Source organism: Camponotus vicinus, unplaced genomic scaffold (assembly GCF_025532165.1).
Source record: "Camponotus vicinus isolate PSW18456_S1 unplaced genomic scaffold, iyCamVici1.0 SCAF_10, whole genome shotgun sequence".
NCBI classification, from domain to species: Eukaryota; Metazoa; Arthropoda; class Insecta; order Hymenoptera; family Formicidae; genus Camponotus; species Camponotus vicinus.
The window spans coordinates 9487852-9507057 of NW_028141946.1; the positions used below are offsets into that span (position 1 = coordinate 9487852).

The following is a 19206-nucleotide window of genomic DNA, read 5'->3' on the forward strand; positions in this document are numbered from 1 at the left end:
TACATAAGCAGTTTGATTTTTTATTTCTATGCTAATATTATCTAAGTTAGAAAGAGTTTGTGATTTTTTAGCTTCATCATAATCGATGTTTTGTAGGAATTTAATATTATATGTAGGAATTTAATAATATAATTTGAAACTACGTTTTTAATATGATTAACAGCTTTAGATTTATCGTCTTCAGTTAAATAAGAAGATTTGTTTTTAGATGTATTAATTGTATCATCAAAATTATTTTTATTACGTTTTATATTTCTATCTTTATTTAAGCATTTACGTTTATTAGACGTGCTTTGATGTTGTGTACTAACGTCACATAAACATTCTAAATTTTTTTCTTGAGTTTTTTCAAGAATAGTAGATTCAAGAAACTTTTTACTACTTTTAATTAATATATTTAATAATTCTTTACGCCTAAATAAAATTTCAAAATATTGTTCTTTTGTCGTGTATATACCAAAAAAATCTTTTTTTTCTTCAGGAGTTAACAATAAAGTTAACTTTTCTTTGGCAAAAGTCTTTCTTCGTTTATTTTGCTTATTGATATGATATTGTCATATCCAGTAAAAAGGAGAAGTTGCTTTAAATAATCAGGAGATACAATATCTTGTAGACTGAACTTTTCTATAAGTTTAACATCGACAATATGTGAGTGGGAATGGTTCTGAACGGCCGTACATGCATACAGACACTGTGTACCATCCAAAATGACCCCCACTCATCCCCATTCCTATGCTATCGATGCTGCTTCAGACGTAAGCGCGGTAAAATGCGAAATAATACAACGTAATGCGAAGTAATTCGAAGTAATGCAAAGTAATTCGAAGTAATTCGAAATAATTCGAAGTAATTCGAAGTAATGCATAAGTAATTCCAGGAAAAATGTACATGTATTGCGACAGTGAGACACCCCTTGATTATTGCATTAATGTACCACGTGTTACAGGATTTTATTGTCAAAATTTCATGTTATTTTATAAGAGAACTGCTTTTCTAGCATATTTTGTTGTAAAGAAATATACGGATATCAAAATATACGTGACGAGAAAATGATAAGGGAAGATAACGCTGGAGAGACTCTCGTTTATTCTATTCTACTTTATTTTACCTGTAAGCAGCTATAACGTTCTTCGATATCCTGTGCGGAATCCTCATTGTTCATATTTGTTTCTGTACAAAAATATAAATAATTTCAGTGAGACATATAAATATACTTTATGCAATATCTTTATAGATGATTAATGATATGCACTCGCTCTCTCGATTATCTCACCCGATGTATGCAAATATGTGCCCCGATTAATAAAGATATTACCTATACAAGATATACCTCAGCTTTACAAATTATTTTGTGCGATCCAATATGTCGAAGTTCGAAAACGGTCCGTGTGGTTTTGCGCTTGGTTGATGGAAGAACGAATATTCAACCGATGTATATATTCTCTCGTAAACCGCACATAAAATATCGTCGGTTGCATCCGAGAAAATGGTCGGTGGCGTATAATGTATAGAGTGTCGCTTAATCCCACTCCGATAAAACGCTCGCGGAACCGAGTATGATCATTTTTCATGATCTTTTCTTCCTCTTCTTCCAGGAGTGTCCCGAGGGAGTGGTGCACGAGGACTCGTTCAAGGACATTTACGCGAAATTCTTCCCGCACGGCAGTGAGTTCCAATTAAATAACAGCCCGCGTTTTTGCGTAATTAGTTAATGGCCACCCCTCATGCGAATTGCAGACTCCAGTCTCTACGCCCACTACGTGTTCAAGGCCTTCGACGTTAATTGCAACGGGGCCATCAGCTTCAGGGTAATTAAGTTTCTCGTGTAGTATATAGTCTTTTCATTAATTTTAAATCGTTATGCTCTCGCTGCGCGTTTACCTTAAATGAATGACAGCGTCCGACGTCCATATCCCAAGAACTTTTCCTTAGCGTGTCTTAAGAGAGTTCCTAACTTTATCACACACAATTATACTCATCTAGGAAACGCAAGATTACTCGTAAAATTAAAAAAAAAAAATTAAATTTATTAAAATATATTAATTAAATTAATTTTTATTTTAAATTTATATTTTAATATTTATTAAAATTAATATTTATTAAAATATATTTATCCATTGACATTTAATTGCTTATATTCAGAAACATATCTCGTGGAATATATGAATAGCACACGTGTTTTATTTACGTGAGTTTCGTAATAAATAGCTTCAATATTAATCGTAATAATAATAAATTATTAAAAGCATGAAGTAGTTTGTATATGAATTTAATGCATCATTACGGTCAATCGTTTAATTTAATTCCGCATATCTCTAATTCAGATTTGAGATCCGGAGATTTCTCGCATATTTGTGTTTGCACCTGTGCGGTCGCACGTCGATATCGACGCTCGAGTCGAAATACAAGGGAGGGAGAGATACGATGTGAAACTCGCCGACGAGATTTCGGATTGGGAAATTTCCGAATACGCTAAACGAGCGAACGCGATCCATTGACAAGCGACGAACATGTGCCGGCCAATTGAGCGTCGGGTGAATATTGCTTATCGGACGAATAATTAATCGTTTTTATTCGATAAACGCGCGCCAATGATCATTCGTCATCTCGCGAGTGTGTCGCGAATCAAGATTTATTGCGGGTTGGCAGCGTAATATTCGATACATCGAATCTTTTGCGATATACGCCCACGTGGGACCTGAACTATCATAGGATATGACCCGGACACGTGGAAACAATTCCATTTGATTAATTTCCGTCGCGTCCTCCACGCGAATGTTCTTTCTCCTCGAAGCCACTGGGCTCTCGTATGTTGTAAGCGCATCCGCTTGATGACTCTACGACCACTTCTGTGATTACATAAAGTAATTACGTATGCTGCTGGTGGTAATAGAGTTGCAGCCATGGTGACATAATTTCGTTCAATTTCACTTCAATTTAATTCGACGACTTGATAGTTCCAATTTCAGAGTTTAAATAATACATTTTCCGCACAAAAATGTAATCGTATCGTGATTGCAATTATAAATGTAATTTGTCACATGTGTGTGTCGTAATATTTTTATATCAAATTGTCTCTCTCTCTCCAACATACTTCCTGCGCTGCAATTTTTCTTAGAACCTTAGAGCAATTTTATTTCACGAACCGGACGGTGTTAATAAATATTTATTTTAGAGAGAAAATATTTAGATTCCCCTACTTTTTGTTGCTCGCCCTCTTTACATTAATTTCCACTCTAATTATTTCTTATTATTCCCTGAATTGCGAAATCTGATTTCGCCTTTTGGTAAAATCGCAAAGCGACTTCAACGCCCGGATAAAATTATCTGATTGGAATAATAAAGAAAAAAAGAGGGATAGAGAGAAGAAAGCGCGCGGTGAAAAAGCGTTTCGTCACGTTTCGGATTTAACGTCGTGCGGTAAACAACTAAGATAAACAATTTTAAGACAATACCGGGGGTTGCAGGATCTCCTCGTGACACTGTCGACCTTGCTGCGGGGCAGCATCTACGAAAAACTGAGATGGACCTTCAAACTGTACGACATAAACGGCGATGGCTGCATCACCAGGAGCGAGCTGGGCGAAGTCGTGACGGCGGTCCACGAGCTCATGGGCAAGCGACATCACGCCGAGGAGGAGAGGAAGGCGAGGGAGCAACTGGACAGGGTCTTCAAGAAACTCGATCTCAACCAGGACGGTGTTATCACGATCGAGGAGTTTATCGAAAGTTGTTTGAAGGTACGCGTCCCACTTGACCAGTGAACAACTGCGAACGATCGAATAGAAAAGCATAGGTAGACGAGTTGTCCCCAGTGTCGCTTTCCTCTCTAACTCTATTCTTTCGCTCATTCACGAGCGACCTTTATTCAGCATTTCGCGTAAGCTTGGTTCTCGTATCACAACGGACCGCTATTTACATTTTAATAATAACTCGAGCTTAGTTAAATGGAAAAATCTGGGACACCCTGTGTAAGTACTTCGTAAATGAACGTTAAGTTCCTCGAGACATACGATATGGCCTAGATCTGCGGGGTGTTTCTTTTAGCTACAGTGTACTTTAACCAGTTTTGGAACAAATCTCTCCTGCGAGAGGATCAAAAGTTTATAACTTTTTCCGTGTCGTACATCTTGATAATTAATTATCGTTATCGTTGAAATAAAATTCGTTCACTCAACATCGAGAATTATTATTCTATTATATATACAGGGTGTCCCAGACTTAATGAATCAGCCGTTAATGGTAGATTCCTGAGATCATTTGGAGACGAAAATTCTAATACCAAAATGTTGAGGAAGACTTCATAAAAATGTCCAAACTACTGACTACTGTCGCATGGAAAACACAATCGCGCTCACGCGCTGTACGCGGGCCCCTTAATGCGCTATGTCCCTGAGCGTAGGAGAACGTAACGCGCTGATTGGTAATCTTTAATCTTTTGTAGCGCCGAAACTACATCTTCCTCAACATTTTGGTATTAAGATTTTCGTTTCCAAATGATCTCAGGAATCCACCATTAACGGCTGATTCGTTAAGTCTGGGACACCCTGTATATTTTTTAAATTAATTAAGACGAAGATTAATTTGACAGAATTATTTGATATTAAAGAATAAAAATGTCGAATTTGATTCCTCGATTGAAGCATTCGTTCACACATCACAAAAATTTACCGTACAATATTTATCAATCATTTACATTCGCCTTTCGCGGAATAGAGAAATACAAATCTCTGAAATAAATGCACGATTTTGTAATACATTTTACGACAAGCATGTAGCGAAATGAACAAAAGGGCGCCAGAGATTGATCGATGTTTATGGAGCTTGCGCGAACTTGTTCAGTATTTTCGTCGCGATGCTATAATAATATTCTACACGAGATGTCTAGATTTTCCTCGTCCTTGTTGCGCGAATACTTGGCACGAGCTGAAACTCTCGATAGTAGAATCTTGTTCTTCTCACATGAGGAACTTTACATGCAGGACGACGTGATCACACGATCGCTGGCGATGTTCGACTGCGCGCTTTGATCTCCGGCTAAGGACGAGCCTCCAGCAACAATGGTTAGCAACACGACGCCGCCGACGCCGCTCTCGACGACAACCTTCTCGCAATCCCTGTCCCCGTCGCCGCCACCGCCATCCTATTCCCTGCTGCCGCCTATCCCGCCGCCCTTGCCCTCTCAACCGCCACCCGGGTACACCGTCCAGGACCAGGAACTCTATCTGCTCCTAGCCGCTCACTGGTGGAACCAACCGGAGGCGCCGCTCTTTTGTTGAAGGTGAATTTCTCTAGAAGCACTCTAGAATTCCCGATACTCGAACGAGATCGAGAATAGGTACTTCTCGAACATAGTTCCTGTGAAAATCGAGAATACTGGAATAGTTACAATATAATGAAGTGCATCAATTCTATTTTGGAACAACTATAGAAGCGGCTCTCCTCGACAGGATTTGTTGAGAGAAAGAGAAAACGAAACTTTTTGTTCTTGCTAAATTTTCCTTTTATCTTTATTATTATTTATTTTTTATTTTATCAATTTCAAACATCACACTTTAAACTCGTATGTGAAAACAAAATATAATTATTATTAAGAAACGAACTTCCAATTTTTATTCTCACAAGTTTAATTCGGCAAAATTTTACAGTTTGCAATATTCTACTATTTTCTTTTCAAAATTCATTTTGTCGATCTCGTAGTCTTTTTGATTGAAAAATTTTAAAAATTTCTCTTTTTTAGGGCTACGCGATAACACGGCTCTTTGTGAGATAGAATAGGAATCAAGGTCTAAGTCTGTGGAATCGGAAAATGGACACATTGTTGTCCCTTTCTTCTATAAAACGTCGCAATATGAGAATACGAAGCAAAATATCCTTCCTTATCCTCGCAGATCAACGGAGGCTTAGTGAAGGCTCAAGAAAGCCGCTTTGAAGACAACACGCGAAATATCATGAGACTGCCGCCGCTTTACCATCGAGACAATCTTGCGGAAAAATGCGACGATTCTGCGACGACGAAATCTTGATATTTCGACAATCGACACTTGGCGTCAATTTCTGGCAAGAATCAAGCGGAGTTATGCAATCTAAGGAGTTACCTTCAATCTAAGATCATATAACATTAATAAGCAAATATAAATCTCTAGGTTCTCTTTCATAATTAAATACGAGGAACGGCGTCTAAAAAAGATAATCTCGAAAATAATAAAGTAATAAAAAGATATCGCGCGAGAATTCAAACAAGATACGCGCATATCGTCTTCTATAACTGATTCAAAAAGATCCTGCGATCGAAAAATCTATTATCATAGTATCAAATCATAGCGTTGTGGAATCTTGGGACAACAACGGCGACGACGACGGCGATAAAAATGATGGTAAAATGCAACGCGTGGCTGTGAATCGGAAATGCGATAGGAAAACAAGGATCACAAAAAATGATTAAATTGATATAAATGCCAAAAAGATATTTGTAGAACATCTAGGAAATGTCGCATTCAATGTCTTAGATAATGTTTGCATTATCCGTACAATTCTGCTCGTACAATAGGTGTTAAGGTCGAAGATTAACGAATCGATTGCGTGACTTTGCGTTGCCGGAAACGACGTGATCATGCGACTCAATTTTAAATACGCATCTTCTCTCGTCTCACACTTAAAATATCTTCTCCCAATAATTCATGCGATCGTATAAAAAATCTCCCGTGTCAAGAAATTAACATGAATCCTATTGTAGGTTGCTCTACGTTTAAAAAAAAACTTTATTAAAAAAATTTCATATACAAATTATCTTTTTTAGCAAATTATTTATTTCATTAATTTGAGGAGTTTCTGCGTAATGTAATATGTGCGGATTGACTTTTAGCATCTATTACTTTGTTCCAAGACATCCCATGTAATTGTTTAATATCCGCTAATCTCTATATTATCCGAAGTTTTGCAATTACTTATCATGATCGCGTGATCGTGGCGATTATGTTTCATAAAGATCAACGGCGAGGCACGGTATATGATTATAGTTTCGACGTGATGACGCGTCGATTTCTCTCGACTAAATTGTTAACGAAATTGCACGATCGTTGACGATTATAGATATCATACGTACGTATTTTTTGTTAGTAGGTTCGTAGATTGATACCTCATTATACGTCCTTTTCTAGATTCGATTGATCCTAACGGGCCGCGCGCAAGCGTTCAATACTTATTATTGACGATTTTGTCTGTGTGTGTGTGTCATATGCTCAATTTTTACGATATAAATCTATATCGCGATCGATACATATTTTTATTTATTAATAGAAATTCTTTATAAGAATCTTGCTTTACACCTGATTTTATATCTCGATTTGTCGCGACAGAATATTATTATGGTATTAAACGAGGTTTTTATCGAAAAGTACATCTTGGTTTTATCAATCTCTAATTTCTCTCTCGATATTTTTCTTGCATTGAGTAATTGCGATATTTATCACATTCATCATAATGTCAGTACTAAAACACTGATAAGAAATATTGATCGCTTGCGGGCTCCTTATAAGCGTTCATAGTGTGTAACTTATTGTAGGTGTACGTGCGTGAGAAGCATCGATTTTCTAATATATCCGTTATTGCGAGTCGTAGGCGTGTGAGCGTGCGAGCATATGTCAGACTAGCGCATAGCAGCCCGAGAGAGTGGCACTTATTAATTATCAAAAAAAAAAAATCGATTACAATGAAACACCAAAAGAGCTACTACTGTAGTTAGCGGTTATCTAAGTAAACAGATATAATAATATAGTGCGGTTTACATAGTTAAGATAAATTCGCGACTAAAAGAAGACAAAAGTGAAAGAGGAAACGCACGAGTAGTCGAGAAATTGGCATTTACGATCGTACATTTTTAGGGATAATTGCATTATTTTCCAGAAAATACTGTCAATATATCCCATACAACACACAAATCCCATGTACCTTCTTCATGCAATTATCCTACGTTCTCGTTATTTCGCATCAGGCAAGTATGAACCGTCGTTGATCGTCGTTGCAATCTGATCGCTCGTGAATTATCAGCTTGTTCGAGCTCGCACACATCAAGTGTATTTAATCGCTCGGGTCTGCTATCGAGGAAGAGATCTCGTTGCTGAGGGCCTTCTGCCGCAGACTAGCTTTCACGGGGATCAGGAATACGCGAGCGTTGCTAAGCTACGTCTAGCGCGTTTCTATAACAACGATTAATAACGACGAGATTGCGGTTTCCAATCGAACGCTGAATAACTACTAGATTGAGTTATAATGGATCTGTATAAGACAGGGATTCGCGTACATAGACTAAGTCACTGGAAAACAGAACACTTGAATATCTCTCTTGGAAATTTTAAGACACGAAAAGATTTTGTAAAACACTATTTAAATTTCCTAAGGAAACAGTTTCTTTTCTCTCTTTTTTTTAAGGATTTCTTGCGATTCTCTTAGATACTTCTATATATGTTACATACCACATTTCGAGTTCGCGATCGTATTCAGCGAAGACTAAATAATTCTATGATTACCAAACGTCAGAAAACCAAACTTGGAATAAAGATATACGTACAATGCCGGTCATTAATTTGCAAACGCTTACAGAAAGATTGCAAATGAAACAGCAGGTAATCTACACAAGTAGCGATCTTCCAATTAGGAGCGCGCGAGTGTTAATCTGTCGGAAAAAAATTGTTTAATTCCAAATCGATCACACAGAATGCTTTTATATCGAAAGTTTAAGTGGTATTCTGTGAGCATTGTCATATTAATGACCGCTATATAAACTCGAGAGAATGATATAATTAATTGAATTGAAGAAACTATTAGCATTTAACGCTATATTAATATACGCGATGAATAACAGTGCAAAACTGCTACAATTAACGCCGGGAAAACTGGTCGAGCACTGACAGAAGATTTATATTTCTTAGGATATATGAACGTATATCATATCTTCGAATTTAAAGTGATGTATAATCGATGGATGTAATCTTGTTGGTAATATTCGGATATCAATGCGAAAGTGATTGGATGACAGGATTCGCATTATTCGTTCCATCTCGAAGATAGCGATATACATATTTATTATATATATCTTCCTACAGTCTCTCGTTAATGTAAATTTATACATATATTGCGTTAGCGCTACGAAGATATGTATAATCGAAAACATTTTTCGGAAATACCTACACACTTGTGTCAAATCTGCCAAGCGCATTAATCAAGTGCGCTGTAAAATTTGTTACGTAACTTGAAAACTCTGTAAAATGACAAACTATTTTGAAATTTTGAAAACTGAACTTTTCGAATGGACTTTTGCTATTATTCGCACACTATTATTCCAGACCTAATTGAATCGCGCGAGCACAAACATCGGGATAAAATTGACACTTCCCTTTGTTTTTGTACGTATTTCATTGTGAAGGAATATAATATCCTGTACGCGCATAAATTGTACAAACACGGAATATCGTATATTTTTTATAAAGTTTTGTTATCTTTCGCGCGCGAGGCGATATTCGAGCTCTCTAAAAGCGTTTCTATTACGCATCTATTGCGTGTGATAATCAGTAACTTTTGCCGATTGCAATCTGATGAAAAAAGAAAGAAGAAATCTTAATTAATAAATTCCTAAAAAAATACTTATAAAGCATAAAAATAATGAGACGATTGCTACTATTGCCTACAAAAATTGATATGCACAGATTTTGATTTGAATACAATTGATATTTCGCATTGCTTGATATTTAATGATTAATATTAAAAAGACGCCTCTCTCTTTCTCTCTCTCTCTTTGTAAATTACGAACCGAGAAAGACAAAACGTTACACGAAACAGAATATTTAAAATATGCTTGCTTCCAAATGATATATCCGACATTATACGTACTTACAAGACGTCATAAATTCTCGAGATAAATTGTCACAATGTTGCCTGGAAAGATAAAAATGATCAAACGCTGGATATACGTTAAGGGTAAATTATTGGAATAAATTATTTAGAGAATATTGGTTAAATATAATTTTTTGCTTCTCTTTTGTAAATATATCACAGAGTGTAAATTTTTCTTATATATATTCTGTTACTCTTATATTATGCAATACTCTTCAGTTTTCAATTACGATGGAACAATGTTGCACGTATATGAAAAAATGCTGAATTATGTTAGATCAATTGTTAAGGAAATATAAGGATTAGAGAGCGAGATGATACATGGCTACATAAAAGCGGTAGAAAAGGATATAACTCCAGGAAATTTTGCCGCGATATTAATATAATATAAAATATTCTATAAAGAGAATGTCATATCACCGACTGCGTGCGTCTTAACAAAGATACGTCAAACGTCAAACGTAAATCTTTAATTAATATACGGCTGATTTTTAATTTGGAGGATACGTTTGAGATTGGCCTTCGATTGTCGGGAATGATTGGCCAGTGAACGGACGCGACTCCGTATAGCAAATTGAATCAATTGCAATGATCCTCCGAGAGATACGAAGAAGGGAATAAATGAGGAGAGCTATAGCTAGCAATCTAGCTGAAAAGCAACCTAGTCAATTCATTAACGTTTAGATTTATCGTACGATTGTAAAACTCTTGCGTGACTTTAAACTTAAATATATTGTCGAAGTATTATATTATGATTAGACATTATCAATCACTAAGCGAGGAACACTTTTAGCAAGCGCGGCGCGGCCACCAGTCTCCAACCCGTAAATGTGCGATAGTCATACATCAATGCGCATAAAATAGTCAACAGGATTTACGGAGCCATCGATATTCGAGCAAATTATTTCAACCTTCGAATCTACACATTGATTATTATGTTCATTAATTAAACTTGCATATATTTGTATTGTTACAGAATATATATATGATTATATTATTATTATTCTATAATTACATGTTAATATCATCTCTTTATAGTTTAATTATACTCTATATATTACTTAATAGATCTAATAAATTGTTTAAAATTAAATTAAATTGAGCGAATAAAATTTATATATATTGTATAAATTGTTAGATTGCATTATCTACAAATGTTTTCTAGTATTCATCGTATTTTTATTGAGCATATATTTTTATCGAACAATACAAGAATACTGGCAAGAAATTTTCATTTTGATTATTCGAATGTAGAAATACATTGAAACTCGAAATATTTGAACGGCTCCCAGATAATAGACTAATATTGCTCGTGAAAAAGATGTCACAATTTATTACAATAGTTAAAATTGTTACGTAATATCACCGGTTATATATTAGAGATGATACAATTGTTGAGCTTGGAAGCACTTTTTTATGGTGAAGTCTCACAGTTAGAGATTTATGATCGATTTTAGCGGAGATCCTGCTTGAGGCTCGGATCTATTGCTATAGTGATAATACAGAATACATTATACTACATAGCGATTATGCAGAATGCGTTAATTATATTGTCTCATACTGCCAACTGTAAATCATCATATATAGTTTCTAATTAATGACATCGATAGATAATCTCTAGTTAAAGATTACGAGCGTAGGAGAGGGTGGTTTCTTTTTCGGGACACTTTAACGAATTGTTCAAATCTTTACTACTATCAATGCTTTATTTCTATCTAAAGCAAATGTAATTTTACACACACACACACACACACACACACACATACATACATACATGCATACACATATAAACAAACAGCACGCGCTTGCACAGATTTTACTTTCGTAAGATTATTTTGAAAATTAAAATTATCTCTTTTTTATGAGGACTTTTAAAAGTTATTTAATTAAACTGCATCTCTTTATACCCGTTTTTTAATTTCGATTAAATATTTAGAGGAGAAAAAAGTGTGCATTTTAAAAAACCCTCGTAAATACTTTATAAAAATTACGATCGTCTTAGTAATTTTTCAGATATACACAAAGGCCGATTAGAAATTATTGTAACCACCATTGTGATAGTAATAGGTTTTAGTATAATACAAAACACGGTAATTCGAAGTTTGCAGCGTTTTAGTTTTAATTTTAGTTTTAGAAACGAGGAGCAAACACATCAAATTATATGTCACGCACAAGGCCAAAACTTAAAGACCGATGTAACTTAAACTAGTCACTGCTTTTAAATGAAAAAAAGATCACTAATAAGAATACATACATATTTTACGTAATTATTCACGTTAAAAAAAATATCAATCGAAAACTAATGACATTCATAATTTTTTCTCCATTGAGTATTATAAAAATTCCAATTTTTTACGTGCACTTATGTATATTTTTTTAATTTATATATGTATATGTAAATTTTTTAAATTTATATATGTATATGTATGTTAATTATTTATTAATTAACTATTTTATCATTTTTTGAATACTCTTGTTTAGTCGACACAAATTCTGCAGATTAAAATGTCAGCAGTGAATAACGCCAATCATCGTTACTGGATTTATCGAATTCTTGCAAAGCGTGATTGAATTCATCACACAAATCAACTAATCGTGTGACATAGACGTGTGATACTGGACATGTGCAAATCACGGCTGCAGCTTAATTACTTTACCGGTGCAGACTCGTTGGAAGTTTCCGATTGTTCCAACGCATAAAAATCGATTCATTTCCAATCAAATTCTAACGGGTAGAGGCGAAGAGTGTTCCTGTGTTATCATTCTAATTATATCTTAAGGCGATTATAGAATTACTGCGATAAAAAAAAGATTGCAATAAGCGAGATATCATTGTATTGTTAGCCATTTTCCACACTGAGGTGGTAATATCAATAAATGTTAAATATATCAAATTAAAAATCTCCTGTCTTCCCAATTTTTCCATCAAAATGCTTATTAATGCGAAAGAGAGAAAGAAAGAGTTTTAAAATAGCAAATGTTTTTGATTTATGTAGATAGAGAATGGAAAATAAAAAAGAATTATTGCACACATATTTTGTTTAGTATTTGTAACTAAAATAATTTCTAAACTATTTATATAATAGCTTATATATTTTTGTCATAATATAAATAAATATAATATATATATATATATATATATATATATATATATATATATTGATTGTTAGAAAATTATGGCAGTTTATTGTGAATGAATCACAACCACTTGGAAATCTCAAAGGATTCTACGCCTTCAGCTCTCAACCGATTAAGAATTGGTCGATATATATCCGGCGTAAAAGGTAACACCATTCCACGCTGCTGAATTTCACCTGTGAACGAAATTAGATTTTACAGATATTAATGTAAAATTTTGCAGATGTTTAAAATTTTAAACATTTTGAATTAGATTAATATCTAAATCAGTCAAATAAAAATTCTTTTCTAAACATTGCGATTATAATTTATATTAATGAAAAGAAATTTTTTTTAAATTATCTTTTATAAGATAAACTCATTCTATTGAGGGAATATAATTTATATATTTAGATTATATTTATGTAATAATTTGATTATATAATGGGATATTTATATATGTGTTTTTGTTGACAAATAATCGCGTTTCGATCATTATCTTGTGCAAGAAAAAAATATAGTTGATTAATAGCAGCTCTTATTAGTTGAGAAATTGAATAAATAATCATAGAAAGATAGACTACGAACCATCCAGGATCATTTTGACAGCGATAGCCGTGGGATACCCGACGGTACGCGCCATTGCAGAATGTCCGGCAGTGTCTCCATAAAGCACCAAGTTGATCCCTCTGGATTCTCTTCTGCTGTCCGGCCAAAGTATACCTATATCGTGTCTTAATATCACTAAATCGCGTTCGTTTTTCTCGTAATAGAGTTTCTTCGACAAATAATGCGTAAGCGTATCGAGAGGAGTGTTTAGTTTCAAGACTAAGTCCTCCTGTAGAAGACCGAGATCCTCGATGGCCTTGACACGTTCCCACGAATTCACCCTTTCTGCCAATTTCTGCTTCAGATTCTCATAGAAGATATTGTTGTTCGCTAGACCGAGTAAGTTGCACACCAACATTCGCTGAAAATTTAGACGGCGATTGGAAAAGAGAATTACTTTTCGTTACTGGAAGAGAGATACTTTTCGATACGTCTTGCGTGTACGCAGGAAATTGGAAGCACGCACCCAGGTGATGTCCGGTCCATTCGGATGCAAGATTGGATCTGGATTGGGATCGATCAGGCCGAGCAATTGCAGACCCAGCACGGTATCCGAGAAGCCCTTGAATCTGAGCGTTCCTCGTAGCATGGTATCCGCGTTCTGCAAACCGTAGTAATCCCTGTACACGATGCTATCACGATTGGGGAAACCTTCCAAGGCGAAGCCAGGGAGAAAGTCTAGTTCCTGTACAGCGGACATCAGATCGCCGCCCCCGGCGATCTCCACTTCCTAAAAAAGAAATGTATGAATAATACTAATATATTTTCCTTAGATCTTTTTCATGAATTTTGTTCGAAAAAAAAATTATGATAAATTATCTTTTTTTAGAGATACTAAAATGATTATAAAACATTTTGCAAAGAGTTATCACCTGCCCTGCATGAAGGTATTTTGCCGGCGCCAAGGTATTCAGCAATGCACCTCGTGGAGACCAACTGAATTTATATCTCAAAGGATTATAAGAGCATTCGGGTGCGGGCAAACCTCCGCACCACGAGACGAAGGACTCTATTTTACCACCTGCTTGTCTCACGTCGTCGAAACACTCGATCGCCAATAGATGATCAATGCCCGGATCCAACCCTACTTCGTTCAGCACAGTGACATCAGCTTGTTGAGCTCTAGTAAGAAAATAAAAGACTTTGATTTAGTTGAAATTTTAGTTAAACATGTTATTGTGAGGTGATAAACTACTTATACATTCTGTTATTAAATTCAAATCACATTTTAAATTTATTTTTCGCGAATTATAAGGCACAAAAATAGCTAGAACTCTATTCATCATTGGCTGTAAAATTCCAAACATTTTATTAAAAAATATTCATTATTACAAATGCTATAAAATTGACATTAAACGTATGTTTGTCAGATACATTTTGCGACACGTAATCTTGTTTACGGAAACACTTACTCTTCATGTAGCGCTTTGACGTCATTATTCATATAGCTGGCTGTTACCAAATGAGTCTTGGTCTCGATGCAAGCTTTAGCGATGACATGATGCAATGAATAGGGCAACAAGGAGACGACCACGTTCGCCGACTTCATCACGTCATGTAAGGTATCTGGTCGATCTAGCACGTTCAGAAAGACCGGCTCCACTCCTGGAAATCGATTGGCCAGCACATCGGCCTCGTCCTTCAATTGTGACGCCACCACCAGTCTTATATTCGTATCCCTGTGCAGATATTCGACCAAAGGTGCAGAGACGTATCCTGCGCCGAGAACGACTACCTGTTGCAAAATTGTTCATCACATATCGGTTAATTTCATCAGAAATAGAGGCGTCCGATCTTTTCGATTGGAAAGATATTATAATAAATAATAAGAAGAATGTATATTTTATATACCGTATTCCTTTGTAGTTCTCTATTATCTTTGTGCTTGCTGCGCTGATTCAGCTGTCTAAGTTCTTGGATATATTGGAAATTGGGCGTCAGTTTCCCGTTGGACGCCATGATAGCTGCATGCACGGCGGAAGTGAAATTATGTTCTTCCAGTGGCTTCTTCGCATCCGATCGTATGATATCCAGAGCATACGGATACAAGAGATTGCCGAAAAAATCCGTCGATTCTTTCGGCAGTTGCGTAGGCATATTGTCGATCGAGCAGACCAGCACGCCGGGACCTTTGAAGGACTTCATATCCTTATTGTGATCAGCATCGTATAGGCAGAATGGCGTATCAATCGTCGTGCACTCGTTCATGAACCTTGGGAAAGATGTATAAATTAATATATAAAATTAATATATAAAATTAATATACAGGGTGAGTCTGATAAAACGTCCACCGTGTTTTTCTCGAAAACGGTAAGAGATAGGTAGAAGACATCCATTATGAAAATTGTAGGATAAGTAGGGGCATATACTTTGATGACCTTGAATAACCTTGAATGTCCGTTTTTCACATCAAGAATTAAAAAAAAAATTTTTTTAATGGAAAGGGGGTACTTTGTAGTCACTCTATCGATAGTACTCAATGAGCTTAATCACTTTTGTATCAGAGTTTTTTTCGAAAATTCAACCGTTGTCAAGGTATCGACAAAATAAGTCAGAATGAAAATTTGGAAAAATCCAAACATGTTAAGTCGGGTGATCGACCTCACTTTGAAATAAATACGAGGCAAGAGCTCAACAGAATGTTTCCAAACAAAAGGATAGGTAGAGGTGGTCCTGTACTATTTCCTGCGAGATCACCCGACTTAACATGTTTGGATTTTTCCAAATTTGGACTTTTACCTCTGGGGAAGAGTGAAGGAGTTAGCCTATTTTCAACGTCCTACCACTCGAGAAAATATGATAGAAAGAATTAAAATAATTTTTCGCGAAATAACCACACAGGAGTTAGAAGAAGTACAAGCAAGCTTTTCGCGAAGACTACAGGCATGTCTCAACGTGGTGCACATTTTGAACACTTACAGTAAGTGTACTACAGTAAGTACAGTTAGGAATAATAAAAAAATTTATTAATTGTTATGTAATTATTAATTTCAACGATAAAATATTGTATGCTTTTAGAAAATTTTCAAAAATCTGTAATATTTTTTCAAAATCGCAGGTAAACTGACGTACTCGATGCTGCCGCCGGGATCCGCGGATATGTCGCAAATAGCAAGCATTCTGTGCGGCAAGGCAGGTGCACCGACGCTTGTCGGCAGCCATGGTGTATGAGCGGGTCTGAGCAGATACTTTGCGTCCGGTATTGTCAACAATTTTGGCGAATCCACGGCCCAGTATATTCCATTGATGATGACCGACGCGTACGGTGCTATCTTCTTGCTAAAGGTGGAGAGATATAATTCCGGATGTTGATCGTACTCTTCGGGATCGAAACCGCCGCCCTCCTTCCTCTCCAAGTGATGCCTACGTCGTACCTCGCAGCCGTATATCTTTGTCGTATCTATGCGAAACGATTCGTAGAATAAATAGATATAAGAAGATAATATTTGTTATGCGTGAGATAATTTTCGGGGCAGATTCCATGAGTCTTGCACGGATAGTTTCTGTTTGCCGAGGTTTGAAGAGATCTAATGATAAAGAAATTAAAAGAGATATCTACTATAGAGCTATGAGTAATCATGTAATTATATGTTTCAAGCGCAATACATTGATTATGAATTAAAGAAACTCCTGTAACATTTTGCAATTGAAAAAGCGAGCCTGAAAAATCGGTTTTGGCTCGAAATCTAGTTAATAACGATCGCAATGTTGCTAAAGCGATATGTACCACCATGCTCGGCGACTTTCCGCAGCATTTCGGGCGGCACGTATTCGTGAGGCAGCTCTTGGAAGACCTCCTGGCCGCCTTGGCTGACGTTTCCACTACCGGTGAAAACGAAGGTCAATGGGCCAATCGACTTGGGCATGGCACCCAGAGCGATCTCGTACCCGGCGCCGCGAATCGCTTGGCGAGCCATCGCCGAATCCCTGTAGTTGTGTGCCGGTCCAATGTGCTAATCATAAACGATTATAATTGTGATTTAATCCATTAGCATACTATATGAATTCCCTACAAGAAAGTTGTAATAATCTCATCAAGCTCTCGTGGATCTTGACTAGTGTTATCATGTTTGGATTAAAGATAATTTTTTCCGAAGAAAAAATAAATTGTCAATTAGATAATATGTATCCTTTAATATCATTCTACGTCATGAGAAAATTTAGACAGACTGCACTATTCAACAATTTTGTAGAAATGAATTAATTCTAAAAATTCTTGTATGACTAAAGCTCATTACTCGAAAAAAATGTATGAGGAGGATAAAATACTCATCAAATTATAAATATATTATCAATTATAAATATTATCCATAAATATCAAATGCAATAAGACAAAAAAAGTATTATAATTTTTTAGAATATGATCATCAATCATGATCAATATTTTAGGTAACAGAAAGATATCCTAAATAGAAAGATTTTTCGATGTTTCCAAAATACACGTACCATAAACGGGGTGTGATGACCCAAGGCTAGCAGTCTTAAGCCCAAGCCATGCAATATATTCACCATACCAGCCACCCCGGCGTACTTGCCAAAGGCGACTACTCGCTGACCATCGGCGTCGGTAAGCTTCTCGTAATCCAGGAAACGTATGTTCTTTTCCAGAATCGCGTCCAGGAGGGGCATATTACTCTCCTGTGCCTTGATAGTGTGCGAGAAGAAGCAGTACGTCTTGTTGGGGATCAACTGGTCCACAGGCACCTGCTTGACGCCGAAGATGACCGAGGCCGAGCTGATGTCCTCCTGAAGCAGGGCGCCTGCCGCTTGGTACGCCTGGGCGGGATACGCTCGTCGGTTGCTGGGCTGCACGATCACCTTCACGCCTGACCTGACGAGGCGGCGAACGTTCGCCGGGGCTAATGGTGCTCTTCTCTCCCATACTGATTGATCCTCTCGTCTTATGGCTATTACTTTGCCCTTAAGATTCTGAAAAAATTCAATGCTGAAGAATGCTTGAAAATAATGTGCGATGCTTACTCAAAGAGATTCATCTTCTGTATTTTTTAACAAAATATCATCTTGTACAATTGACTATTTGATGGCGTCAGAAGAAAAATGAAAAAACCTTTTAATTCACAGCGCCTAATTTTAAAGACGAGACACCTGTTCTTGGAATAAATTCGTTTCACGTTCATCTATTATTTTCACAAAACTTAGCAAAATTGGATGTCGGCGCGAGCGTTTAAGCAAAATTACATCACATGAAATTCATTACTTAAGATGCTTACACTTATGTACCTGACATTACAGGTATCGGCACGAGTTGCAATAGTCAGCAGATGACGTGATTCGATCAATCCTAACATCCGCATCACACCTTTATCGATATCGATTTAATGACAGTGTAAAGATGAGCGTTGTCGACAAAAAAATTCACGATTTGCAATGATTGAAATAATGTAGTTCTTCTTATGGAATCTTATTTGTGTCTTCGATGCGTCTTGCTCCGAATCTATTATAGTAATATTATATCAGTGTTTGTATACATTATATATGCGCTATCGGAAAGTATTACAAAATATTCGATAAACTCGAATAACTACACTGGTGTTATCAATATCAGTGTGACCCTTTGGTCATCATATT

At 36.2% G+C, this 19206-nt stretch overlaps 3 protein-coding genes across 12 annotated transcripts in view; 1 reads left to right on the forward strand and 2 right to left on the reverse strand.

The window, feature by feature from the left end:
• LOC145960878 (dynein regulatory complex subunit 5) overlaps positions 1 to 8197 on the reverse strand; it is a 26525-nt gene extending 18328 nt beyond the window's left edge. The window contains exons 1-3 of one of the 6 annotated variants that reach the window (XM_083080574.1): positions 7951 to 8194; positions 3456 to 3768; positions 1109 to 1170 (exon numbers count right to left, since the gene is read on the reverse strand). In XM_083080574.1, coding sequence (XP_082936700.1) covers positions 1109 to 1155 — 47 coding nt within the window. In that variant the 5' untranslated portion in view covers positions 1156 to 1170; positions 3456 to 3768; positions 7951 to 8194. Of the gene's footprint in view, positions 1 to 1108; positions 1171 to 1315; positions 1394 to 3455; positions 3769 to 7950 lie in introns of those variants that run through there. The other 5 variants (XM_083080573.1, XM_083080576.1, XM_083080575.1 and 2 more) reach the window with 5 other exon arrangements.
• Positions 1 to 12924, forward strand: part of LOC145960879 (A-type potassium channel modulatory protein KCNIP1) — a 62207-nt gene extending 49283 nt beyond the window's left edge. For 4 of the 5 annotated variants that reach the window (XM_083080580.1, XM_083080579.1, XM_083080581.1 and 1 more), the window contains 5 exons: positions 1596 to 1665; positions 1738 to 1808; positions 3468 to 3740; positions 4983 to 5281; positions 5741 to 12924. In XM_083080580.1, the coding sequence (XP_082936706.1) occupies positions 1596 to 1665; positions 1738 to 1808; positions 3468 to 3740; positions 4983 to 5030 (462 nt within the window). In that variant the 3' untranslated portion in view covers positions 5031 to 5281; positions 5741 to 12924. The remainder of the gene's footprint in view (positions 1 to 1595; positions 1666 to 1737; positions 1809 to 3467; positions 3741 to 4982; positions 5282 to 5740) is intronic. The other variant, XM_083080583.1, reaches the window with a different exon arrangement.
• On the reverse strand, positions 12923 to 19082 carry Lkrsdh (lysine ketoglutarate reductase/saccharopine dehydrogenase). Its single transcript, XM_083080563.1, has 10 exons — positions 18849 to 19082; positions 18064 to 18546; positions 17345 to 17570; positions 16690 to 17017; positions 15469 to 15829; positions 15030 to 15352; positions 14490 to 14739; positions 14084 to 14347; positions 13597 to 13978; positions 12923 to 13205 (listed from the first exon to the last, which is right to left on the reverse strand). The coding sequence occupies exons 1-10, from the start codon at positions 18930 to 18932 to the stop codon at positions 13090 to 13092; spliced, it is 2817 nt and encodes a 938-aa protein (XP_082936689.1). The 5' UTR covers positions 18933 to 19082; the 3' UTR covers positions 12923 to 13089.
• Between the last annotated feature and the right edge of the window lie 124 nt (positions 19083 to 19206).

What these genes read in the sequence shown, in the direction of transcription:
- Lkrsdh (XM_083080563.1), bottom strand. Translation starts at nt 18,932, where the DNA reads ATGCGGATGTTAGGATTGATCGAATCACGTCATCTGCTGACTATTGCA. An exon ending in GTCAAAGCGCTACATGAAGA is followed by an intron (nt 14,740 to 15,029) that starts GTAAGTGTTTCC and finishes TTTTCTTACTAG; the next exon opens with AGCTCAACAAGCTGATGTCA. An exon ending in ATGGACCGGACATCACCTGG is followed by an intron (nt 13,979 to 14,083) that starts GTGCGTGCTTCC and finishes CTAAATTTTCAG; the next exon opens with CGAATGTTGGTGTGCAACTT.